This window comes from Triturus cristatus, chromosome 6 (assembly GCF_964204655.1).
Source record: "Triturus cristatus chromosome 6, aTriCri1.1, whole genome shotgun sequence".
NCBI classification, from domain to species: Eukaryota; Metazoa; Chordata; class Amphibia; order Caudata; family Salamandridae; genus Triturus; species Triturus cristatus.
The window spans coordinates 437,766,140-437,792,988 of NC_140589.1; the positions used below are offsets into that span (position 1 = coordinate 437,766,140).

Genomic DNA, 26,849 nt, shown 5'->3' on the forward strand with positions numbered 1-26,849 from the left:
GCAGTTGGATCCAACAGACGTCTCATGCTGCCTCAGAGGGTGAGTGTGAGGAAAGCAAAGCGATTCTCAAAATGGCTGCCTCAGCATTAAAAGGTGAAAATGAAATAATGAGACCATAGATGGACAATGGAGCAATTATATGCTAACATATCACCAAAAACATGTAGCCAAAATGGAACGCTGTAAGTCACTGTGAGCGCCGCCTTCAGAAGAGAGTAAACGCTCTCGGCAAAATTTCATGAAGAGAAACGCGCGAAGGCAAAAACAAAATGGCGGCCGCAATCGCGCAAGTCCCTCTCCGAGCGTCTACCTTAAACACATATTATCCGCGATGTTGAAGATTTGTAGAAAAGTGAACATCATCGTCAGTGGGGCTTCACACGGCAGCTCCGTCAAGCAGCTTCGCTCCAGCTTCGGCAATAGCGCGTCCTCATTCCTCCGGTGCGGGAGCCTCACGGATCCGCCGCCATGACCGCCGGGCACCAGGCCACGCCCCCTTGTTTGTCATGCCTACTGGGCAAAATCTTAGAGCAGGCAAGCATCCCGGAAGAACTTGTTTCATAGGTGCACCCCATAGATAGCTAGCAAAGCTGAAGTTTGTCTTATGGGGAAACCACCAGACTTGCCCATGGTCACCTTCTTCATGCTGTTGGACAGCAGCTTGTCCTTGGGGAAGCAGCACCAGACAGGAAGGTTTCTGTACACAAAGATTTTGTAATATTCTTGGTTGCCCAGAAGGCACTCCTGTCTCACTTTCCTCAGTTGTTTTCCTTTGTTTTGAATGCAAGAATGCACAGGAAGTTTGGGGTTGTGATTTCCCAATTTCTCACTTCTTTTCTGGGACACACACCACTCCTTTGGCCTCTCTTGCTGGCATACCGATGCCCCTTTCCTCTATCCCATGTCCTGGTATGAGACTGATTTAAGGGGCCCCAATTCATAATCCCACTTGACGTCGAGAAGGGTGCAACACTCTGGACCCCAGATTCATTAATTTATAATACAACACTCAAATCATGTTCTTTTGTATATGGCAACTGGGTGCTAATGGTGGCTCTATATTATGTGGCAAACTGGAATCAATGGGTTTTGGGAGAGGTGGTATTGGAATGGGATGAGAGCAACTGTGTGTGCTAGAGAGAAGAGTAAGAGTGCAAGGGAATGAGTGTGATGCCAAATATACTTCAGAGTGAGCAAAAGGAGTCCAAGTATGCTGGAGTGACTGATGGGAGTCTAGGAAGGTGTGTGGTATCTGCTGTAATGTGTTTGCCCAAGGGAGGTTTGTGGGTTTGTGCAAGGTTCTTCATCATGGTAACCATCAGTGATATGTTGTGAGTTTAAAGTATGGAACTCTTTACCCCAAACATAAGATCCACAGATAACTACCTCATCTTCAGAAGACTACTCAAAAGTTGGCTGTTCCCCACATAGCCAGCATACTCAAACATAAATATACTGCAAATCTCTCTGTATATAAGAATTTATTTTGGCTATAGATGTGTACCTAGATATGTGCATTGCTGTGTATGAACATGTATAATAATTATATTTACAAATATATAGATATTCATTAGTTCTTCTTAACAAATGTACACATTACAGATGGTTATATTATTCTATGATTAACATGTATATAGGTTGCTGCAGAAATAACATTTTTAGCATAACTATTTATATACAATTGTTTCAATAATGAATTACCCCAAAAAATAAAGTACAGGAACACTTGAAAGTCTGAGTTTATTAAAAATAACCTAATTCTAAATAAATTACATTCCTTATACACATACCCCTTCCATGAACTTAAGTATCTTTATATTTATTACTTTACTACTAATACAACATCTCCAATGCACTACCCTATATCTCACCCTATACCTCTCTCAATATATCCTCTTCCCCCACTCTCTGACTCATTCAAACCTCATTCTACTACTACTATGATCCCCAAAAGAACTCTTTCTAGACTCTTCCCTCCTCTACCCCTCCTTGCATCATCTCATACCTCTTTTACTATTCAGATTTCCAAACAAACCTTTCTAAACCCTTTCCTCTGAAGCTTCCCCCCTCCACCTCCCCTTTACTCATACCAAGCCTCCTCTTACTGCTGTCAGTTCTAAAAAACCACTATGTTTGACTTCCAAAAAAACACTTTCTGTACCCTTCCCTCTTCTATCCCTCCACAACCTTTCCAATCCGACTAACAGACTAACATGTCCACCACTCAAATTAAATATCTATATACTAATTCCCCACTAATCGCTTGTGGGTACTGGAGTAGCGTACTACTCACCGAAAAAGTATTTTGATACCTCGTCAGTGGTTGCAAGTGCTATATAAATGCAATTACAATTACAACATTCTATCTACTTCTGGCATAATATTGGCCCATCCTTCCATTTGGAACGTTGCCTTCTGGTTTTCCAGCTTGGATGGCTGATTTGCTCATGGCCCTCAGACCTTGGTGGTGCAGGGGTGAGGGTATGAGGAGGCTGTCAAAGTCTTACTTACCCAGGTTCCATAGCTTATATAGCTTCTATATGGCCTTAATGCCTCTGGGTGGAATTGGAATCCTGTCCATGCACTCTCTGCATGCAGGATTTCCTGATGGCTCTTCATCTATCCTTTGCTTTCCTGGATGTTCACCTGACACGAGGAGCTATAAAGCTGTGGAAGTTCTCGAGGGCAATTACCTCGGACACCACTGTTTGGCAGATTGCTCCCATATGTGGGGTTCCCTAAATGGATTACATTTTTGCCTGTTCAACATTCTATATTTGACATATTGAAAAATATGTTTGATATGTTTTAGAACTGATTAACATGGCATAATTATAGTGAAATTTCTGTCACTGTGAAAATGAAAAGGAAAAAATATTATGTTTCTGCAATGTGTTGACTGAAAAGGCCTATTTGGCCTCTATGCAAAGAATGTTGATAATACCACAAACTTGTACCCTGTTGACACATTTCCATTCCTCATGAAGATTATCATACATGCCAATATTTCAAAACAAGAAAGGGTGAGATAGCGAAAAAAGTTGGAAAGTTTTTTTCCCATTGACTATTAATGAAACTGTGGTGATTTCATGCAATAGGCTGCTAAAATAAAGAAATTGTTGTCTTTCAGAACCTTGAGTCTCCACCTGAATTGTTTCTGTTGGCATGTATGGGTTAAGAATCCCATATGCTGAACTACGAAGCTGTGGGCATAAAAGTGTGCTGTCATCTGTTCTGTAGCCCAGAAAGCATGGCTTATTGCTAGCTAGACCAAACATTCATACTGAATTGTGCCATTATGTTTCTAGGGAAGCAGCTTGCTCTGACTCCTGGAACTAGACAAGGATAGAGTTCTCCAATAAAAAGATTGCCCTAAAAGGCTGCAGACATCTTGACTGCGAATATATCAATGCAATTGCTGAAGTTCTGACAATATGAAGCATCCATGGAAGGACTATGAATTCTATAAAAAGGACATTATAATAAAATACCGTATAGGATTCTTTATGTCAAATTTACAGTTACGACATAAAGAAAAATGTTGCTCTAAAGATAATCGTGCACACCCAAGCCATTCACATTGTTTCATCCACATAGCAAACATTTTCACTCAGCAATACTTCAGAGACATCTAATTGGGGCCTGCACTCCCAGTCTAGTTTTCAAGAGGCTGAAGTATGGTGAACAATTCCTATCAAATTACTGCTCTTTCACTGTCACATCCACAGCATTGACAATCAGAAGAAATTTAGTATGATCTTGAAAAACAATTTGGTTCTGACCATGGATGAGGGATCTCTCAATGGTAGTGTGGGGGAGCCCCAAGACCAAATCCACATAATGACCCTTCCTCAGTTACCACAAAAAAAGAATCAGCCCGAGACCCATCAGACTTAGATATGACAATCTAATTAACAGGCCCTATTCATATACAGGCTTGTGGTTGATCAACTAGCTGTCCCTTCCAACATGAGTTGTATTGACTTGGGACCCCATAAAACTGCTCCTTAGGGCCCCTGCTTCAAGGGAACCCAAGATAACTAGTATACTGGGCCTTAGAAAGAACACCATGCCAAAGCCAACCCTAAAGAGGGACCTCTCTGGGAACCTTTGGGAGATGGACTGGACTGCCAGGCTATTTTCAATCCCCTGGTGCAAATCACCATCTCTCCTGCCTCCCCACACCTAAGCTATAAAGCAACCATGAAGGGGCAAGGGCGGTTGCTGTAGCCCATAACACCAGCATCACTTGATTATCGTAGTACAACTGACTTTACCAGGGTAAAAATTAAGCCAAATCCAAAATTTTATGAATTTGTTTTAATGTCTGATGCCAATGTGTCTACCTGTCTTGTAACCAACCAAGGGCCAGTTGTACTCACATTTTTTGCGGGCGCAAATGGGTTTTAGACCCTTTTGCGACTGCAAAAAACGTGTGGCCCATGTACAAATCATATTTTACGAGTCTTAAATCAATATGCGACTCGCAAAATAGGATTAGCGACTCACTATTAAGAAGGGGCGTTCCAAGGGCGTCCCTTCCTAATAGCGACTCTTGAAGCCAAGTGTGACTGTTTTGCGACCACAATTGCGGTCGCAAAATGGTCGCAGTTTATCTCCCTTCACAGAAGGGTGGTAAAGCACTCGCAAACTTCCCCTTTGTGAGTGTCTCTGAAAACATTTTTTAAGGGCAGGCAGTGGTACCAGGGGCAAAGTTTTCCCTTGACTTACATGTGGTACATTCCTGCACATTCCTGCCCTTTTCCTGTCACGTAGTGCAGTGCAGCAAGGTGACCTGCTGCACTGTGAGACTTGACCATAAATAGGGCCCTGGGTGAATTGCATGTCCTTTCCATGTCCTGGGCTCCTCTGGGCCAGTATACCCCTTGTACACATTCTCATCCTCCTGTTCGTCTTGATCCTCTGAACCCCACTTTCTTTGTCTTCTGATCCTTGGCCATTGACATCTCTAGGGTCACTGAATCCATGCATGGATTCCACCTCATAAAAAAAAGTTGTGGAAAGGGCTAATAATAATGGCTCAAATATATTTATGTCTTTTTCCCTTATGAACTTGGTTGACTCATTTGGAATATAAGCCTTTAATAGCGCCCCTTTCTATCTTGATGCTAGGTTATATGAGTTGGGTTGTTCTCCATCGTTATCAGGCAATAACATATTTCTTATGCAGAAAAGAGACAAGCGATTGAGCCAACTCGAATCTTACTGTTGCTTGCTTCTATTTTGCCTCACTGGAAGATGTAGGCAGATTTAGAAATGCTGCACTGATATACACTTTTGTATTGGAATCCAGAACTCTGATGTTTCCTATACTTAAATCCACATTTATGTCCGTCAGTGATATATACATCCTGAAGGTACGTAGATGTTAAGTACAGAATAATAAACCTATATCATGTATACTTATGGTCATGATATTCTAGTAGTTGATAATTTGTGGCAATATTTTGGCAGGTCCATATTTTTATTCTCAATGTTTTGAGATACATACCTCTGATTCTGGTTCCATCCTAGACTGTGCTATAATACCAATATTAATGCCAGCTTTCTTGCATTAAACCGGGATTTGGGAGGCATGTTTTTCAAACGACAAGCCCCATCGCATGCTTTAAGAAAGAATGAGATTCTCCTAAACTCATTCCCATTCCTTTTCAAGATCATTGCAAAATATTTAGTTGTTGAAGAGATCCTATCTGATTTTTAGTACACTCGCAGGCTCCTGGAAAATGGAATTTGGGTGCCTATCACCCAATTAAATCCACATCCCTGACCATGTTCCTGCAATTACACATTAATGCAGATGTTCTACATTCGTAAGTGCAAAGGAGATTAATTCCATTGAATGTATCCTGATTCTGTCAATGCGAAAGTGCAACTCACTCTAGTAAACAGCTTTAGTTGCCAAGTAACATGGGTGGGAAAGTATGCAAATAGTTGTGTCAATCTCGCTCTTGAAAGCAGCAAACTATTGACGGCGAGTGTACTCGCTCTAGAGCTTCTGTGCTTTGAGGAAACACTTCTGCACAGAAACGTGCATCACTAAACCAAAGCGCAATCAATGTACAGTTCACTGGAGTGTGTGTCCTCATTCGCGTGCAGCTGATATAAAATGCTACTTAAAAGCATCCTGTGATCATTTCATTATTTAAAACCCCGGGAAAAGGCGTCTGTACCTTAGCCCAAAACGAGCTAACAAAGTTAAATTTGCAAAACTGTCATGCATCGACCATTTGAGTCAGGAACTCTTGACTAAATCGACCAAGGAATAGCCTTCAAAATATTAAAATCATCTTAAGAATTAAATGATTCTCACAGTTCATCATAGACTCGAATCAGAAATGCACAAAAATATTTTTATTATGCTGTAATGGCTGATGGTCGGCTCCTAAGAATAGCTGTCTTGATATGAACCTTTTCTTAATGTATTTCATGATAAATAGGTACATTTGTTCGAAGTCATGCTGGTTTACTTCATTAGTGGGGCACATGCTATGTCATTTAATTTGCCTATCTGCATTGAAGTTAATTTCTACATAGAAAGACCGCTGGTTTCTGTTATTTTGGAGAGTTTGCAGGAAACTGCCGCTAAAGTGGCGATAATGGGCTTGATAATATGCCCTCGAGAATTCCCATAGAAGCCCAGGTTCTAGTGTCAACATGGGCTTCTATTGGAATTCTCTGCGGCATATTATCAAGCCCATTATCGCCGCTTTAGCGGCGGCGATAATGTTATCGCCGTTCCTTGATAATATGGCCCATGGTGTTGTGGAACACAGTGCTGCTACTGGGAAGTCCCCGCAAGTCCTAATGCCTGCATCGTGAAAGCCAATGCAGAAATGTGCACTCCTCTTGAATCTGCTGAGCTCAGCTTCGGCTTCTTGGTTATTCATGCTGTCCTTTGCTTTCCTTCTGCAAACGTAGACAAAGCCCGGAGTGATTCGTCCTTTACTGGTAAAGCCAACGATACTACTGAAAAGAGAAGAATCCTATTGCATACATCCTTACCAATAGGAGGAGGCGAGGCAGAGCCGGAGCCGGTAGGTGCTTCCCACACATATTGCTTGACTGTGCTCTTAATATCCCCCTCCTCTCGGAGGGGAACCCTGCTGCGGCGCATCCTGTGCGAGTCACAACTTCTGCTATAATAGCTTTGCTCTCGTTCCAATGCATTTCAGCAGCGAGAATGCCTGTTGTGTCAGAGAACTTTGCCTTTATGAATAATGACTCCCAGTAGGCAGAACAAATCACTGCAATGGAAATGTCCGTTCAGATTAAAGGGGCCCTTCATCATGGAGCTGATGCGAAATATTGTACATCAGTTCCTGGCTCTCCTGAAATGAGCTTTCAAGGATTTGCATGAGATAGAAGTAACTTTACGAAGAATAAGCAATAAGCAGTTCAGGGATAGCAGAATATTTTGATAGTGGCCCACTCGCTAGGTATTCCAATATAAATAAGCACCAGCAAAGGAAATAGGCCTGGCTTTTAGAAAGGGAAACGTCTTCAATGATTGGCAAGTTCGTGTGCAAGAACGAGTCAAAGGGTGGATGAACAAATCAGTGACTGAGTGTAAAAATGGATGAGCTGAGTACCTAGACAGGAGAATAGGAGTGTCAGTGAAGAACATTGTGATTGAAATGCACTGATGGATGGAAGAATGTGACTTGTCAAAGATGTGTACATAGGGTGGGGACCTGGGCTGCCTTCAACAGACTAAGACATAATTGGCCTGTGTTCCTTAACCCATTAGCCATTAACCCATTCAATATTGTTGCAACCCAACACCCATAGGCAAATAGATATTGGTGGGAGGTTTTGCCCAGAAAAGACAGATTCTTGGCATTTGTTTCCCAAAAATAAGCATTTGCCTCCCATATACCAATAATAACAAATTGCCTGTGACTGACATGTGCCATGAAGAGACACATTCCTGCTTGTCCACCAAACGAAAGCTTCAAATGTAGGTTCTTAGCTTATTAGGTAGATGACCCATCTCCCTTCACCTTTCGGAATTGCACATTATAGCTCACAGTGGGAGTTACAGGTATCAGTTTGATTTTCCAGTAACATAACACGGAGAAAGAGAGGAATCGAAAGGACACAACAGAGAGGAAAAGAAAGACTTACATAAAAGATGAATAAGGCAGACAGACAGTGAGAAAGAGAGAAGGTGGGGAAGGAAGTGAGGGAAGTGAGACGTGGAGTGAGAGAGGAATATCTTATCCCAAGCACTTCATCTATGAAAGTGAGAATCCCAACTTTTCCTGCACATCAGTATATGGATAATCGTTATATATGTGATATATTTAAGTGACGCCCCGTTCAGTTTTCCTAATAATTACTTCACAACTACCAACAGTTCTGGAAGGAGTCTGAGGAATGCGACATTGCCCTGCTCTTCTGCCCTTCGGTATCCTCAGCAGTATACAACAAGTAAAGTATAACTTCCCGAGTTCCCGGGTTTCCCTGGAGAAAGGGTGCGAACACAGCAGGGACGCTCCTCGGCTAAGGCAGAGGAGCGTCGCCCCACTGCCTTTCAGCATGGAAAAAAAGGAAAAATAAAGGGGCATATTAACAAGGGCCAGCGATAATTATCGCTGGCCCCACATAGCGGTAGATATATTATCGCCGGCTATCGCTGAAAATTATCGCCATGATAACACTATATTAACAATACATAGCGCTATGACGATAATATTTCAGCGATAGCAGTGTTTACCATGGAACATCGCTGGTATTCCAGCGATGTCCATGGAAAACAGCGATAACATTGCTGATATGACCCTGTGGTCGTATCAGCATAATCCACCTACCATTATTAGTATGCCTTAAGCTGGAAATTAACAGACGTTAAATTCCAGCGTTAAGGCCGAGGATTTATTTTATCGCTGCACCTACTTGTTCATATCGAGAAGCTGCCTTCGCGATATTTTCATGTGTTTTCTTTTCACAGCCACGCCTTCTTTGCATCTAATTAGCGATGCGAGGTGAGGCTGTGAAAAAACGGGCTCTACCTCAAAAAAACACGCGCTAGCCTGTCCTTGATGATATTGTGATATTATTATCACCGCTTATCGCCCGAAAACGGACGCTAAAGCGGTGATAATTATATCGCCAGCCCTTGCTAATATGCCCCAAAATGATTATAACAAGATATTATCATTTTATTTTTGTGTGCTGTGGCAGTTTTGTGGGGTGGGGCTAGGCTGCACACAGGGGAGGAGTGGTGGTGCCCTTCTAAGGATGCTTAAGTGCACACTTTGTATGTTCTCCACCCAGGATCCATTACAGCCTGGGTGGAGAACATGCCCAGGCTTCCGTTCCCCATCTGACTGCCGCTCCTGGGTGCTTACTAACCACAACGCTGCATTGCAGCGTTTGGCTTAGGGGAGCCATTCCTACTTCCTGCTTCCTATTCCAACAGAAGCCAGGAAGAGGATGGAAGAGAGGCGGCGGCAGGCCAGCCGGCGAGCCAACAAGTAAGTGATATATTTTATTTTTATTTTCTCCCCCACCTCCCCGCCCCACTACTTATTCGCAGGAGCAGCTGCAACAGGTTACTGGCCAAAGGAAAGCGGGATGGTACATGTTCACTTAAATATTGACGCCAAAAAATTACAGCGATAGGTCCTCTATTTCAAGTGTATCAGCATTTGAATGTTCCAATCAAGAAGATTTGCATTTTGTAAATTTCAATTGGCATACAAAAGTGACATTGGGTTTAATTAATTAAACACGTGCAAAAGAGAGACTTCTGCTTAAACGAATCAGAGATGTATATATTTGTGGAAATGCCCACATTCAGCTGCTTCTCAAAACACATTCACACAAGTGCATTCCAGAGAACATTAACACCAATTTCCCATTTTGATTTCTCACGTTTGTGTAGAGGGAATGCAATTAAGCCATGCCTAGGGCATTGTTAGTACATCTTGATTTATACACGTTCAATGGAAATTGTGGCTGGTCCCTAACTACACAGCAGAGATGGACAATCTGTAATATACTTTTTGAGATTTTTTTTTGTTTAAAAAAAAGAATATGCCAGGCCTAAAAGAATGCATTGCTATAACAGACCGTCACATGTGAACAAATCAATTTTCCATTGTGGTTACATTTTGCCATCTCTTTCTTACGTTTAGTACATAGAAAATATATCAACTGTAAAGCTATTTTTAAAACATAGGATATCATCTGTTTCAAGTGATATTTCTCTGTACATAATTCACAGATCCAGCAAGACAAATACAAATTGACGGACTTAATTTAAATTGATCATATACCACAACCATTCTGGGTCTAACTAGTCTCCCACAATCTGCAAAATGTTGTTTTATAATATAGTTAAAAAGGCCTCAGACCACGTCAATGAAATATTAAATGGAATTTCTTACACCCACTGTATCTTTTGTATCCAAGTGTGTTGTCCCACACTGTAAACAAGTGGATTAATTTTCTGTGGTAGATCTTTTGTGAAGTTACCATAAGGAATAACACCAAAAACTTGCCAGGGTAAAACATAGTTTAAATAAATAAAACCTATGCTCAACCGTCTGGTAGCAATCATACAGAGCAGAGAGGCTTAACTTAAGACAATGTGAAAAGTATTTATAAGTAACAACACAGATAAGACATCAAAACATAACAAAATAATTATCCTGTATCCAATTATTAACAATAGAGAAAATGTAACAAGTAACATTACAGCACATGCCAAAAATACAATAACAGGAACCATAGAAACCATGTTTTAAAGATTTCGGGCAAAACCATAGAAAAAAAAGTTAAATCGATAGTCACTGTTCGTGGTTGACCTGGACCTAGACACAATTTCAGTCTGTCTCTGATGAAGTGTAGGTCTGATACATCAAGCAGATTCGTTCTGGTCAGAGAGTTTATCTTTTGTCTTTGAAATGGAAGTCAAAATCCTCCTGTGGGGCAAGGTTAAAGGATTTATCTGATGAAGTCCTCTCAAAGGTAGATAGCCTCCGAATGAGCTCCAATTGAAACCTTTGGTTTCAGTAGGAAAAGCTCAAAAAAGGAGAAATGAAAGTGTCATGGCTGCCAAAGTTCTTGCTTGAGGTGGAAGATTTTGCAACTTCGCCACTGAAGATTTCTACCTTCAGATGTAGGCTTTTTTGTGGGGCTCAAAATGGTATAGCAGGCAAGCCTCAAGCTGTATGCAATGAAGTCCACTCAAAATCAGACCTTTACTGCGAGATCCCGCTGATGCTCCAGAGGTCTTGGAAGCCCAAAACTTTTCTAAGGTTCAACATTTCAGACTTTCTGGAACAGCTTCTCTTGGTCACTTCTTTGGCTCTCATAACCTTAAGAACAGTGCTCAGGGCCAGGACACACTCCAGAAGGGGCCACCAGCAAGTCCAGTACAGGTCTAGTTGTTATTAGTAAACTGGTCACTTCAAGAAAAAAGCCTCTTGCAGCCTGTTCTGTCCCTGTATCAAACGCACAAAAGATGCTTGCAATTACTTTAACCACTGGCAATTCCATGGGCCTAAACCTCTCTGGGGTTGCTTTGTGTTCCTTCTGGAGGGGTCCTTGCGTGGCAGTTCAGAATGGACTGCTTCCATGAGGAGCAGGAGCAGGGCTGACTAGCATGAGGCAGGCTTATCTCTAGAGTGACATGGTGGGCAATTAATGATGCACTGGAGTGCAGCCCTGAGTGACTGACATTTGCTGAGATTATTTCAAGCATCCCATCCATCACCTTATTGTTGGTGGATTTTACACCCTAGGTTCCACAGGTATCCCGGGATGTGGGTCCTATTCTCATTGTTCCATAGGACTCAAGCTATACCTTCTTGATGAGACCTAGCCATGTCAAAACCAGTCTGGGTTTGTTTGTAGTCTCGTCTGGAGGGGCCCTTGCCAGGCAGTTCGGGACGTACTGTTTCCATGAGGAGCAGGGTTGGTTCTGAAATGAAATGAAATGAAAGAAACTTGTTAAGCGCGAACAGCTGCCCTGAGGCGTCCAGGCGCTAGGGAATAGAATGAACCTTCTACTGAAGTTGATCACAGGGAGTAAGTTTGTTTTTAGTTAAAGAGGAAGGTTTTTAATTGTTTGCGAAAGGTTAGTAGGTTGGAGTTGGACATTAGATGTAGGGGGAGAGAGTTCCACAGTTTGGATGCATTGTAGGAGAAAGATCGACCTCCTGCTCCGGATCTTCGTATTTGCGGGACAACGGCTAGGAAGGCTTGAGAGGAGCGAAGCTCTTTCTTGGGGTGGTAGGGAGTGACCAGGGAGTGGTTGATTACAGGGCCGGATTTCCAAAAGGCTTGGTGGGTGATGCACATGGCCTTGAACTTAATTCTTTCCCTGACAGGGAACCAGTGCAGAGTTTTTAATCCCGGCCCTATCGGGGTTCTGCGGGGGATTCCAAGAAGTGTACGGGCTGCACAGTTTTGGATCCGCTGTAGTTTGTTCAGGCAGTATTCAGGAGCCCCTAAATACAGGGCATTGCTAAAGTCAATACGGGACTGAATCAAGCCCTGGATGACTACCTGTTTGGCCTCGAAAGGAAGAAGTGGAAGGATTTTTTTCATCATCCTGATGAGACCAAAGCATGTTGCTGATAGTTTGGTGACTTGTGTATTGAATGTTAGGGATTTGTCTAGCCATATTCCGAGACTTTTTATGTTATCTCTGGGTGTAGGGGGGCACCTAGGCTGGGGGGCCACAATAGCTCTAAGGTGGAGGGGGCAGATGGACCGAGGAGCATGAGCTCGGTTTTATCCCCATTGAGCTTTAAGCATGACTTCGTCATCCAGCTCTTTACCTGGCAGGGAATCAAGCTGGTCTGTGCTTGCTGACTGTTCTTATGCGCAAGGGAGACCACTAGCTGGGTGTCGTCCGCATAAGTGACGATCTTAATGCCATGCGGACGGACAATCCCTGCCAGTGGTCTCATGTATGCGTTGAATAACGTGGGGCTTAATGAGGAGCCCTGTGGTACCCCACATTCCAGAGGCTTGCTTGAGGAGACTGAGGCTCCTTCAAAGACTCGGAAGGTGCGGTCTTTTAGAAAGGACTTGAGCCAAGCTAGGGCTTCTCCTGATATTCCTAAGCTCAGGAGGCGGCGAAGGAGGATTTTATGGTTCACCGTATCAAAGGCGGCACTCAGGTCAAGGAGGATCACTGCCACTGATCCCCCCTGATCTAGGATCCGCCTCGCTTCCTCTGTGACTGCCACCAAAGCCGTCTCCGTACCATGTTTGGGACGGAAGCCCGTCTGGGTGGTGTCAGGCAGATGGTTGCTCTCGAAAAACCTGGTTAGAGAGGTGTTAATGTGTTTTTCGAGGACTTTGCTTGCCCAGGGGAGCAATGAGATAGGGTGATAGCTGTTGAGGTTGCCAGGATCGAGGTTGGGTTTCTTCAAGAGTGCTCGGAACCTGGCACGTTTCCAGGTTGGTGGAACTGTGCTAGTCACTATTGAGGAGTTCAATAACTCCAATAGTGTGGGAAGAATCACCTGGCTAGCCGAGACCAGCGTATTCGGTGGTGCAGGGTCGCATGGGGAGCCAGATTTTATTTGGTGCATCAGAGACTCGAGTGTTACTGAGTCTAACTGTGGGAAGTGGGCTAGGGTGTTATGAGGCTATTCCTCTACTTCAGCTGCTGGATAATGTCCTTGGGGGAATGGGTCCGAGTCAATGTCCGGAAAAGATGTGTAGATTTTGTTTACCTTAAGGAAGAAGAAATCAGCCAGATCGTTACATCGGGAGGGAACATTGGGGTTGGCGATTGGTGGGGGTGGAAGTGTAGTTAGGCTTTTTACCGTTTGGTACATTTCTTTGGGTTTACATTTGGCCGACATTATTTTGTCATTGTAATAAATCGATTGTGTCAGTTTTATTGCCGATTTGTAGGCTCCAATGGCCTCCCTGTAAGTGGCTTTGTCCGTAGCAGCGTAGCTCAGGCGCCACTTCCTTTCCAGCCCCTTACAGATGCGCTTTTTGTCTCTAAGTTCTTCTGAGTACCAGGGTGCTGTTTTCTGATGTCTTTTTGAGCTAGTAGTGTGGGGGGTAATATGGAGTCTAGTGAATTCGTGATCCAATTGTCGTATTCACTGTTACCTTTAGAGGGATAGAGGGATCGCCATTGAGCACAGGCCTAGTTTTGGTAAGAATGTTGGTCCAGTCGTCCAGACATAGTTTGGACCAATTCCTCATTCTGCGGGGGATGTGGGAGGGTGGGACGCATTTGTGCGTAGTCCAGGTGAGTGGGATCAGGAAGTGATCAGTCCATGGAAAATGGCTGATAGTGCCAATTGTTTACTGTGTGCAGTTCCTGAATACAGGGTCTAGTAGGTGGCCTTTTGTGTTCGTAGGGGAGGAGACAAGCTGCTCTAGTTCGACTGCCGCTAAGCTGGCCGTCATCTCTGTGGCGACGCTGTCCTGTGTATTATCAAAGTGTATGTTGAGGTCGCCCAGTAGTGTGAAATTTGCCGGTGAAGTAATTAGTTCGGCCACAGCAGAAGGTAGCACTGTCTGGAACTGTTTGAGTGCTCCAGGAGGGCGGTAGATGAGAATGCCAGTAAAGCTTTTGTTAGGGGAGAATTCAATTACAAAGTGCATGCTCTCACAGTCTGCAATGGACTCCATAGGGCAGCGACAGGAATAGATGTCTTTATAAATGATAGCAAGCCCCCCACCTTTCCCCTGGACGCGGTCCAAGCGGGCGATCTGGTAGCCTGGTATAAGGGCTTGTACCAGGTCAGGCTCTGAGTCCTGAGTGAGCCATGTTTCGGTCAAAAAGATTATGTCCGGCATGTGCTCACCCAGCAGCATTGATATTTCCAAACTGTGTTTGGGTAGGGATCTGCAGTTTAAGAGAAACATGTGGTAGTCCCGCAATTCATCTTTGTGAGGAGGGCTAATGAGCTCTGTCGTACAATGAGGGCAAAGGTGAGGGATCTCCAGGGGGTGAAACTCTTGGCAATATTTAGTTGTTGCAATGTTCCTCAATTGGTAAAGAGAATCAAAGCTATAGTGCCTCTTTATTCCCAGTGAAGGGGGGGAAAGGGTTGGGGGGGTGGCCCCTAGCCCCGGCCTGCCGCGGACGGGCGCAGACGGGCTTGCCTTTGGCGCGCCTTCAGCGCGCTGGCGGCGCGCCCGCTGCACGCGTCCGCTGCTCGGCCGGGAGAGGCACATTGTTTTAAGGGAGGGGGAGGCATGGTGTGGTAAATATTTCGTTACCGGTACTATTTTTTATGCGGTAAAGTCTATCAAGAATAACTCAGTAAATATAAGAGGCAGAATCCGTGGTATTAGAGGGTTTAAAATGCTTTATTCCTATAAAAAGGAAGACAATTCGAATTGTGGGCCTTCTATTCCATCACCACGAAAGTTCAGGAAGGAAGGGAGCATATATTATTGACAGATAGGCAGTTTTATAGAAAATACATTACAGTGAAACAGATGCAAGAGGCGTAACAGCTGATAAAAGGTGCATACGTAGCTAATAGAGGGCGTAATTCAAGAAACGTCATTAAACATGATGTCACAAGTGGGTGGATCCATAAAAGAATCCTGCAATGTCAGCAGAAATGTTTGGCAAAGATGCGCACGCAGCCGCATGACGTGTGATTGACGTGCAACTAGAGGGTGAAGGGGACTTGACATTTAGCTCTACATGTGGAGACAGAAGTCTGGGGTTATGTCAACCAAATTCCAAATCATATCTAATATCCTATGTTTAAAGAACTGTGTTATCCAAAAGGAAAGGTCTCTTAGGATAGAATCTTATTCTATGCTGACTATACTGACTGTTAGTGCGTGTACAAGCGTCTAAGTGTCTACACTAGATGCGAGGGGGTAGGAATATTCCATGGTAACGGGGCTATGAATTACTTGCATGAGGACAGCGAGGCCTGGCCCCTTTGCATGGTAGCTGGAGGAATGTTTACCTAAACTACTAGACAGGAATGCATCGGATGAGGAGCGAAGGAGATAATCTCGAAGGTGAAATACAGTTTTTGGCAGGCGACAGGCTGGATCAGGCACCGTTAGCCGCGCAAGGAGTAAGACAAAGTTCATGGTCACAGATGCAGGCTCAGACTGGAGCTTTCAGAGGCAGAAGGCAGGAAAAGGCTTGATGACAGAATTCGGGCCTACTCGCCTGAATCTGTGAAATGTGGAAAGTGAACCACATAAAGTCGGTGGCCTTTCATACTTAGGAATGGAATATCTGACCCATTCATGGCGGATCTGAGAGAGGACATGTTGACGGTGGACGCACATATATTTGCGTCTTCAGAACTGGAGCAGGAGGGAATATACATGTACTTATAGCATGCACATGGAGCCGTTGGGGTCTACGATAGGGGACATAACTGATCACAAAATTCATATTTCCTCATTCCCTCCTTGTCCCCTTCGGACCCTTAGGAGATATCGATCTTCATCAATCCATCGATCTGTTCATATAGCATCATTTGTTCTTCTTTCTTCTTCCGGGATCTCGAATGAAAACTTGGAGGTGGGATACACGAGGTGGCAAACAGACCACAAATCGCTGGCCCACATTGTAGACATAAGCAGCAACTGAATAGTATGAGAAAGCCAATACCTAGGAAGGATAGGATTCTCCATCCCCAGGCTGACAACACGCCCCAGAACCAACCGGACCAAGTCCAGGTGCCTGGACTCTGGTGTATCTGGCTTACAATCTTATGAAGGCGGGTTATGGCTTTATATACAGACGGTGAATTTTCTGGTATGAAAATGCAACAACTTGATCCGATGACCCTACAAGCTCCGCCCCTATCGGCCAGGATGACGTCAAGGACAAGACGATTTTGAAGCACAACAATCCGCATAGCAGACTGCTCTTCTGTTAAATTGCCTAAGGCGGAAATAGTTTCGTTCACTACTGCTTCAAGGGTTCTGGTTAATCTACGTATCAGCTTACTATTAGTGACTGTACCTATATAGGGAAAGAAACCTTTATTGAAATCTGTGTATTTTTCCCATGCCGTTTCAGTGTAATCGACAATTGGGAGATCTCTCTCCTGTCTATTGTGTACTAAATGGGTATTTCTATGATAATCAGGAGGAGCTAGGAAAACAGGTGGCAGAAGGAATGCTATGTAACAGGTACCATCCCAATCTAAAGGTAGACATATATATGCGGTCTGGCCACATATGAAGTAGGAATGATGGGAAGCTCTAAATGTAGACTTGCCTTGATCACTGAATTTTATTACAGTGGTGCATTTACTATGGCCCATGTGTATGGAACCATTCTTTCTTATACATAATTCCCCTTTTACTGGGAATACTGACATGGCGGGCAAGATTGGTGTAGCTTCAGATTCAACGTTCAGGATCATAAGGTTAAGTGTAAAGTTACCTAATCCATATACTTCATTTTCTAGATCAGTTCCTGTTCTTTTGGGAAGTCCCTCCTTGTTAGGGTAGCAGACTTTAAGCAAAACTAGGTTCAGGTTTCCCCATACCCAGTTGTCTTGATAAACTGCGGAATTTGAATCTAGGATATTAATCAAACTAAACCATGCTCCACAGGAGCCATTGTGTGTGAATGGATATGGAAAGAGGGGCAAAACTCCCTTATAGTTCTGATAGGGAGGGAGTCGGCCACATATCCAACAATTTGTGGCATTGCTGGTTTGATGGGAATGATGTAACATACTAATGAATGTGTTGTTGCGCAGCGCAAATCTATAGGACAACTCATGCGGAGGAAATTCGCTAAAAGAATGTTCTGCAGTTATATTATAAGCACGTTTAAGAATAGGGTAATACATATGCAATAGTATGCTGAAAATAATGATCAAAAGACTTAGAAAAAACAAAATTAATAACGTTACTGTACAGTGACTACGAAGTGATTTACAATACGCATACTTTTTCAGCTGCTTTCGCTGATTTCTTTCTCTATTCCGGTCTAGAGGATACATGTCAGAGACAAATTCAACCGATTCACCTTGGAGAGGACTTAAACAATCAAATTATCTGACTTACTAGACCTCAATTTTAGTTTATAAATTTCTGAGTTCGATTGCTCAACCAAGGGGAGCTTTGAGTCTGTTTGTGAGGGAATACAGGGTTGAGTATCTACACCGGGTGGTAGTCCATAAAATTTCTTGATATGACTCGAGTGCAACCACCCTTTTCTTCCCTCGATTTTCACGGCTGTCCTTGTGGTGAGTAAAACCAACTTCGGTGACTTCCACCTAGGATCTAGTTGGGTCTTCCGGTCAAAGTTCCTGACCAGCACCAGGTCACCAGGAACCACGTCATGGGGCTTCACCTCAGTATTGTCGGGAAAAGCTGCGGATACCTGTGAACGACAAGATTGTAGTGCAGACATCAAGGAAGCCAGGTAATCTGTCAGCATATTACAGTCAACGTCAGTGATTTTACGAGGTATAGGCGTCCCCCACATATTTGGTGGTCTACCGAAGATCACCTCATACGGGGATAGCCCTGTTCGAGAATGTGCTACCATTCTCATGTAAAAGAGCGCAACTGGTAAGGCTACTATCCAATCGACTCCTTTTTCTCTACATATTTTGGACAATCTAATTTTCAAAGTTTGATTATGGCGTTCTACGAGACCTGCTGCCTCGGGATGTCGGACACAGTGAAATTTCCATTGATATCCTAATAGAAGGGAAACGTGTTTCATTAGTTCGGATGAGAACGGCTGGCCGTTATCTGAGTAGACAACACGTGGTAAACCGTACCGTGGGAAGAATTCTCGAACTAACTGTTTGGCAGTAGTCGGGGCAGTGTAATCTGAAACCGGGTATGCTTCTGTCCAACGGGAAAGAGCACAGACAACTACTAGAACATATTTGAATCCTCGACATCGTTCCATCTGGATATAATCCATCTGGAGGACTTCAAAAGCATGATTAGGAGGTTGAAATCCACCCTGCTCTACGGGGATGCTTTTACCTGGATTAAACTGACAACATATCATACAGGTACGAACCTTTTGTTTAGCTGCGGCTCGCAAGTGTTTGTTAAACCAAATGTGTTGAATGCTGTCTAGCATAGCTTTCTCTCCTAGGTGTGCTGGACTATGTATTGCGTTAATGATGACTTGGACCATAGAGTCGGGAAGAAACCATATAGATTTTTCCTTCGTCATCCATCCCTGATCTGTTTGGATCCCTCCTAATTCAGTCCATTTCTTTATTTCTTCTGGTGTAGCATGTGTCTGTATGTCAATTACATCAAGGGCGGGATCCTTAACTGTCATGCAATGTGTTAGTGTCGGGACTATTGTTTTTGTCGCGTCAATTGTGAGAGTCTGATTCTGAGCAGTCTGTTTAGCTGTTCTGTCAGCTAGGTCATTACCCTGAGAAATAATATCGGTAACTTTTGTATGGGCTTTGCATTTCATAATCGATATTTCAGTAGGTAGATGAATCGCATCTAATAGGGCTTGAATGAGGGGTCCGTGTTGGATGTGGGCACCGTGAGAAGTTAAATAACCTCTCTCTCGCCACAGCACGCCGAAGTCATGGACGACTCCGAAGGCATAACGTGAATCTGTGTATATGTTGACCTTTTTGTTTGTGGCTTGAATACAGGCTTGTGTCAGAGCGGTGAGCTCTGCTGCTTGAGCTGACAAAGTGTTAATACAATTTGTTTCAATGACTTCAGTGTCTGTTGTGACTGCGTAAGCGGCCACTAGCTCTCCTGTACTTGTTCTCATACATGACCCATCTACATACAATGTCAAGTCTGGATCTGACAAAGGGATGTCTGTCAAGTCTTGTCTGGGTTTCGTCGTGATAGTAATAACTTCAACACAATCATGTGCCAATGGATCTGTTCCGCTCACTGGTAACAGTGTGGCAGGATTTAACGTATTACAACGTCTGATTTCTATATGTGGCTGAAACAATGTTAATTCGTAACCGGTGAGTCTCGCTATAGTCAAGTGTTGTGTTTGTGTGCGGTTCAAGAGAACCTCTACTGCGTGGGGTACTTGTACTGTCAATTGATGTCCTAACACTATGGCATCGCTTTGTCTGATTGCTAAAGCTGTTGCTGCCACTGATTTCAGGCATGCAGGAAGAGCCTGAGCTACTGGATCTAATGTACTAGAGAAATAAGCACATGGTTTATGTGATCCTGCTTGTTCCTGAGTGAGTACTGACAAAGCAGTACCTTCGCGTTCTGTAACGAAGAGTGTAAACTGTTTACTGTAACATGGTGTCGCTAGGACAGGTGCTTGGCATAAAGCTTTCTTTAAGCTTTCAAAGGCGTGTGTATGTTCTTGAGTCCAAGGGAGGACAGTCGATGTGGCTGCCTCCTGTGTTGTCAGCTGGATGAGTGGTTTTGCTAGAAATGCATATTGAGGGATCCACTGCCTACAGTATGAAGTGAGGCCTATAAAAGCCCGCACCTCCTTTCGTGTCTTGGGTGGTGGCATGTTAGCGATTAACTGGATGCGGTCGGGTGTAAGCTGCCTTCCCTCCTTGGACAGCGAGTGCCCAAGGTAAACAACTCGCTGGACACAGAATTGCAGCTTAGAAGGGGACACCTTGTGCCCCTTGTCAGCCAAAAATTTTAAAACCGTCAGTGACGCTTTTTCACATTCACGTTCGCTTCGGGCGGTGATCAGCAGATCATCGACATATTGAAGCAAGGCAGTGTTAACTGGCATGTGGATACTGTCCAGTTCTCGTTTTAGTGCTTGGCTATAGATGCTGGGGCTTTCTGTAAATCCTTGAGGTGCGCGTGTAAATTTAAAACTTCGTCCATTTAAACTGAATCCGAATAAATATTGACTTTCCGGATCGATTGGGACACTAAAGAAAGCATTCTTGAGATCAATTACAGTGAAGAACGTTGCTTCTGAGTCAATAGCTGTGAGTAATGAAGAGATATCTGGGACCACAGGGTATTGTGGTACAATACATTTATTTAATTCGCGCAGATCAATAACTAATCGATATACTGGTGGAGCTTTTGGATCCGTTCTTTTAAGAATCGGAATTATCGGAGAATTACATACATTGGAGTCAGTTTCGACAACCACTCCTTGTGCAATGAGCTCGTCAATTATTTGCAGCAAAGCCACAACAGCATCGGGTGGTAACTTGTATTGTCGTATTCGTGGTAGTACTATTCCTGATTTCAGTGTAACTCGATATGGTGTAATATTCATGCAACCAACATCAGTGGGGCCTTGTGCCCATAAATGTGTAGGTAAATTCTGCAGTCGGTGATCCATGTCTCTGGATACGTAGTGACCTTTAAAGTCACGTAAAAATAGTCGTACTCCTTCCGGAGAACAACATATTATAGCTCCTAGAGCTTTCAATGTTTTTTTATGCCTAACAAGTTTTCTGGACATGATTTAGTAAGCAATAAATCTGTAGTACGTGTCAATGGACCAATCGTAAGTGGAAGAGGTTGTGTTACATCATTAATTATAGGTTTTCCTGAGAATCCAAGGGAAATATTCTGTGAGCCTGAGAGGGGTGCCCCTGGAACTTCACTACGTCTTATAGTTGTTCTGCTTGCCCCTGTATCAAGTAAAAACTTTCTGTCTTCCCCTAATAGTTCACTATGTACATAAGGTCCCTCTTGGTCTACAGGAACCTCAATAAGGGGTAAGCCAACTTCCCTCTCTAGGCTATCTCATGAGTATCGCTGATAATCGGGATAATCTGCTTGTGCATACTGATACATCTGTTGTGTCGTTGCTTGTGTTGCAGCAATAGGCTGCGCTTGTGGTGGTGCTATAGTCTGTTGTGGAGCTCCCTGTTGCAGAGCTAATTGTTGCGGAGCTAACCTAGGTTGTGCATGCTGAGGTATTTGTTGTTGATTCTGATCCTGTCTAGGTGGACGTGGTCTCTCATGCGTTCTACCTGTGGCAATATTATGTTTCAGGACTGGACAATCGTGTATATAATGACCTGGTTGTTTACAATAGTTGCATGTCCCTTTCGCAGGGCCTGCGGAATCACCTTTTTGATGACTATCGGCTGGAACTGACTGTGCAACAAGCATTTTCATTTTTGTATCTTTCATACGTCTTTGTTCGTGTTCTTGTTCTTCTCTAATTCTATTGTGATGATATTGTAACATCTGTAGCATCTGTGATGGGGTATTACCTTGCCAGGTACTTTCGAATTTCAATACTCTATTCTTAACTTGTATCAGAGAATTTTCAACTAATTTTGTCACAAACAGATGTGGGTATGACTCACTACTGGCTTTTATGCCACTATTTATACCAAAACATTTTTCAAATCGGGAATAGAAATCACTAGTATCTTCGTCTGGCTTTTGTTTACAGGCTGAGATTGCACCCCAGTCTTCCTTTTTCGTAGTTAATAAACGTGGCAATACCTGTATTAGTAATCCTGCTAGTGCTGTAGTCTTTTCCCCAAGCCCTGCTCCTGCAGCTCGGGCCTTTTCTTCGTTTTCTAATGCTGTCCAATCTATCTTTTGGTCTCCCACCTCCCATTCTTTTTCTTTGAGTTTTTCATAAACACCGGCGGGTAATAGGACTTTTAATATTTTCATAATATCGGGGTAGGTATACTCTCCCATGAGTAACATGTCTTTTATCTCACGGTGGAAACCTGCTGGGTCTTTGTCATGGCTGGGTACTACTTTCTTCATTTCTAATAATTCTAATTTAGTTATAGGTGTGTACACAAATACGCGTGTAAAATTATCACCGGCACCTCTGATTGGGTGCACTTCGCGTAACGGGTTCTGTCTATCTATGTGATACATTTTTCTTCCCATTATGGGAACTGGAACGTGTCATGGGCATACGAAATTTAAATATTGGTTTCGGGATTCTAGTATTTCTTTAATCAAATCAGTGCCTGACCCTTTCCATATGTTCGTGAGTAGTTCTGTCAATATGTCAGGTAAGGGTCCTGGATCGGAGTGTTGGCTTTTATACAATATAAGGAGGTGTTGAATCATGTATATACTAGCTAAACGCTGTTCATATGGATCTAGATTCAGAAACGTGTGTGCAAGTACATCGTCATTGTATTCGCTGGGACTGTCAGCCCATTGTACTGCTGACCTGGCTAATTCTTGTTCGTCCATGGAATCGAGCATGTGGTACCCCCTTCGATCTCGGAGTAATTTATCAGCGGCTTGGAATAAGTGTTCGGGGGATTTTGTATTTAACATAGGGTTTGGAAAATGTCTATTATATTCTGGACGTATTGGACGTACCGGATCATTAAAACCTCTGGTATTATTATGGGGTCTTCCTCTACCTACATAAGCTATCGTTTCTACTTGCTCTGACTCTTGCTCCTCCTCTTCTCTGTTTAGGTTAGCGGCGTCTACCTCTAATCTTTCTTCGTGTATTCGTTCTACTTCTTTGCGGATCTTTCGGTACATAGCGACTATACATAACTGTTTATCATGTCTCCCTTCTGATATATGCTGACCCCAAGTGACAAGTTTTTGCATTTCTTCCGGATTTACCCCAGGCCGGTCTTGATTTCTGATTACACAGTTTATGAGGAAACGTAACAGTTGTCCCTGTACCTCCGCTTTCTGGTACTCCATGGCTCTGCTAATACTTTCAGGACTTCGCCCTGACTGGACAAAGTGATACATATTTTCTAAATGTGTAGTCATTCCTGGTAGCTTCGTTAAATATATTGCAGCTCGTCGAATACGTAATGATGACAGCAGCATTTCGTCCCGTTTACCGGGCACAGGATCATATCTACAATCTACTAGAAGTTCCTTAAGCACGTCGGGAGTTGCTAGTTTGGGCGTACGTTGGAGGGCTAAATCTCTAAGAGTCTGTTTATTTCGCGGCGGAGTGGCAAACATGTCTGTCGTACCTCCTGTAGCACCGTCTGAGGTGCTAGGCACGAAAGGATTCGTTGGGCGTAGGATAGAGATTGTAGATGCGGGAAAAACTGTAGAAACGGACGGGTCTGTTGGAACTTGTGTAGGAGTTTGTAATTGCGGGGATACAGACGAATGCTCTTGGTGTTGAACACCATCGGCAAGCGGTGTGGGTGGTATGGCATTAGCATACTCGGGAGCTGCGTCATCTAAATAGGAGGAAAGAAAAACGTCCTTTGCTGTTTTGGGATGTGATTTGGGATGTGCTTTTATCGGAAACAATGGAGGTGGCAAGTCTTTTGGTATTTCCGGAGTAGCCTTAGGTAACCCTTCGGCCAGAAGTGGATACATACCATTCATAAGGGCGTTTCTTTGTCTATCTACTTGTTCTGATTTTACTCGGGTACCTTCCTCAAGTAATAGATTTTCTCGTGTTTTGTTTGAATTCTCTCTACCTTTCTCTTCCTGTCTGTGTGCTTTTTCTGTACGTCTGTATGATTCTTTACGCCATAATTCAATGGCATCTTTCTGTGACTGTCTGGCTTTCTTTTTCCATAATTCTTCTTCTACTCTCATGATGCAATCTGCATCCCAGGTCCCCGCTGCGGGCCATCTCTGACTCTCTGGTAATTCTTTGGTGTAGTCCACCCATAAATCAAGAAATAATACGGCATCTAGACCATGCTTATGATACATAAAGTATCCTGGAGTATCCCTAGGTGGAATGGGAACAGCTTCTTCGAGTACACCTTTTCTAGTTTTGATCTGTCTTAGTTTCAAAAAGAGCGGCATTTTTAGATCTTGATTCTAGAACACACTTTATACAAGAAAACACAATAATGAACAGTCATTCACACCACAATATATAGAACGTATTAAAACATTTAACGCTTAACAGTTTTAACGAACAATGATAACTAATAGAAAACTAGTTACTGACATAATACTGACACTAGATGATACTTATTTATATGCAAGACATACTATATTACTATATATACTGCTAAACAGTACAGATACACTGCTGAAACAGTGCAGACCGGATTTGTGTACCCAAACCCGTCTTGACCGGCAAAGACTATGTGCACGTAAAATGCCTCCCCGGTAATGGTACTCACCGGGTAGCTCGGAACGGAAGGCCTCGGAACGGAACTGAAACTGGACCGGACTGGACTCGACTCGACTGGACTCGGAACTTCGGAACCTGGCGGGACTCTGTATACCTCGGATCTTGCTCTCTCAGCTAGGCTCTGGTCGGGATACTTCGCACTTCTCACCGCCTCGTCTGGGTGTTGATCGCAGCCTCAGTCGTCCCCGCTTGGCCGGAGGGAGATACAGGAAATCCTGCAGGTACGCGTTTTTGTCCGTTCAGCTGTGGCAGGAGACCGGGCCTGCAACGCACCGCCGGCGCGTGAGATGAGAAAGTGTCCCTGTTCGGGCGCCAATTTATGTGGTAAATATTTCGTTACCGGTACTATTTTTTATGCGGTAAAGTCTATCAAGAATAACTCAGTAAATATAAGAGGCAGAATCCGTGGTATTAGAGGGTTTAAAATGCTTTATTCCTATAAAAAGGAAGACAATTCGAATTGTGGGCCTTCTATTCCATCACCACGAAAGTTCAGGAAGGAAGGGAGCATATATTATTGACAGATAGGCAGTTTTATAGAAAATACATTACAGTGAAACAGATGCAAGAGGCGTAACAGCTGATAAAAGGTGCATACGTAGCTAATAGAGGGCGTAATTCAAGAAACGTCATTAAACATGATGTCACAAGTGGGTGGATCCATAAAAGAATCCTGCAATGTCAGCAGAAATGTTTGGCAAAGATGCGCACGCAGCCGCATGACGTGTGATTGACGTGCAACTAGAGGGTGAAGGGGACTTGACATTTAGCTCTACATGTGGAGACAGAAGTGTGGGGTTATGTCAACCTAATTCCAAATCATATCTAATATCCTATGTTTAAAGAACTGTGTTATCCAAAAGGAAAGGTCTCTTAGGATAGAATCTTATTCTATACTGACTATACTGACTGTTAGTGCGTGTACAAGCGTCTAAGTGTCTACACTAGATGCGAGGGGGTAGGAATATTCCATGGTAACGGGGCTATGAATTACTTGCATGAGGACAGCGAGGCCTGGCACCTTTGCATGGTAGCTGGAGGAATGTTTACCTAAACTACTAGACAGGAATGCATCGGATGAGGAGCGAAGGAGATAATCTCGAAGGTGAAATACAGTTTTTGGCAGGCGACAGGCTGGATCAGGCACCGTTAGCCGCGCAAGGAGTAAGACAAAGTTCATGGTCACAGATGCAGGCTCAGACTGGAGCTTTCAGAGGCAGAAGGCAGGAAAAGGCTTGATGACAGAATTCGGGCCTACTCGCCTGAATCTGTGAAATGTGGAAAGTGAACCACATAAAGTCGGTGGCCTTTCATACTTAGGAATGGAATATCTGACCCATTCATGGCGGATCTGAGAGAGGACATGTTGACGGTGGACGCACATATATTTGCGTCTTCAGAACTGGAGCAGGAGGGAATATACATGTACTTATAGCATGCACATGGAGCCGTTGGGGTCTACGATAGGGAACATAACTGATCACAAAATTCATATTTCCTCATTCAAGAAACGGGCTTGCCTTTGGCGCGCCTTCTGCGCGCTGGCGGCGCGCCCGCTGCACGCGTCCGCTGCTCGGCCGGGAGAGGCACATTGTTTTAAGGGAGGGGGAGGCATGGCCTCACAGCAGTGGGGGCGTGGCCTGTGGGCTTCTCCAGGAAGATTAAAAAGCGGTCACAAATAAATTTTTTTTTAAAAACGAGCGTTACTCCCGGCTTTCCGCCTCAGGAGTTGGTTCCAACTAATGCGCGTGTTGAAGAGGAGGTGCGACTTATATAGATAAGAGGGGTGTGGCCTCACGGCAGTGGGCGTGGCCTGTGGGCTTCCCCAGGAATGGCGGCAATCGATACTCCGACCCGC

The 26,849-nt window shown here is 43.7% G+C and overlaps 1 protein-coding gene across 7 annotated transcripts in view; it reads left to right on the forward strand.

Moving 5' to 3' along the window:
- Positions 1-26,849, forward strand: part of MLIP (muscular LMNA interacting protein) — a 1,822,558-nt gene that overhangs the window by 1,491,768 nt on the left and 303,941 nt on the right. For all 7 annotated transcript variants that reach the window (XM_085610855.1, XM_085610858.1, XM_085610860.1 and 4 more), the window contains one exon: positions 6,943-7,058. In XM_085610855.1, coding sequence (XP_085466981.1) covers positions 6,943-7,032 — 90 coding nt within the window. In that variant the 3' untranslated portion in view covers positions 7,033-7,058. The remainder of the gene's footprint in view (positions 1-6,942; positions 7,059-26,849) is intronic.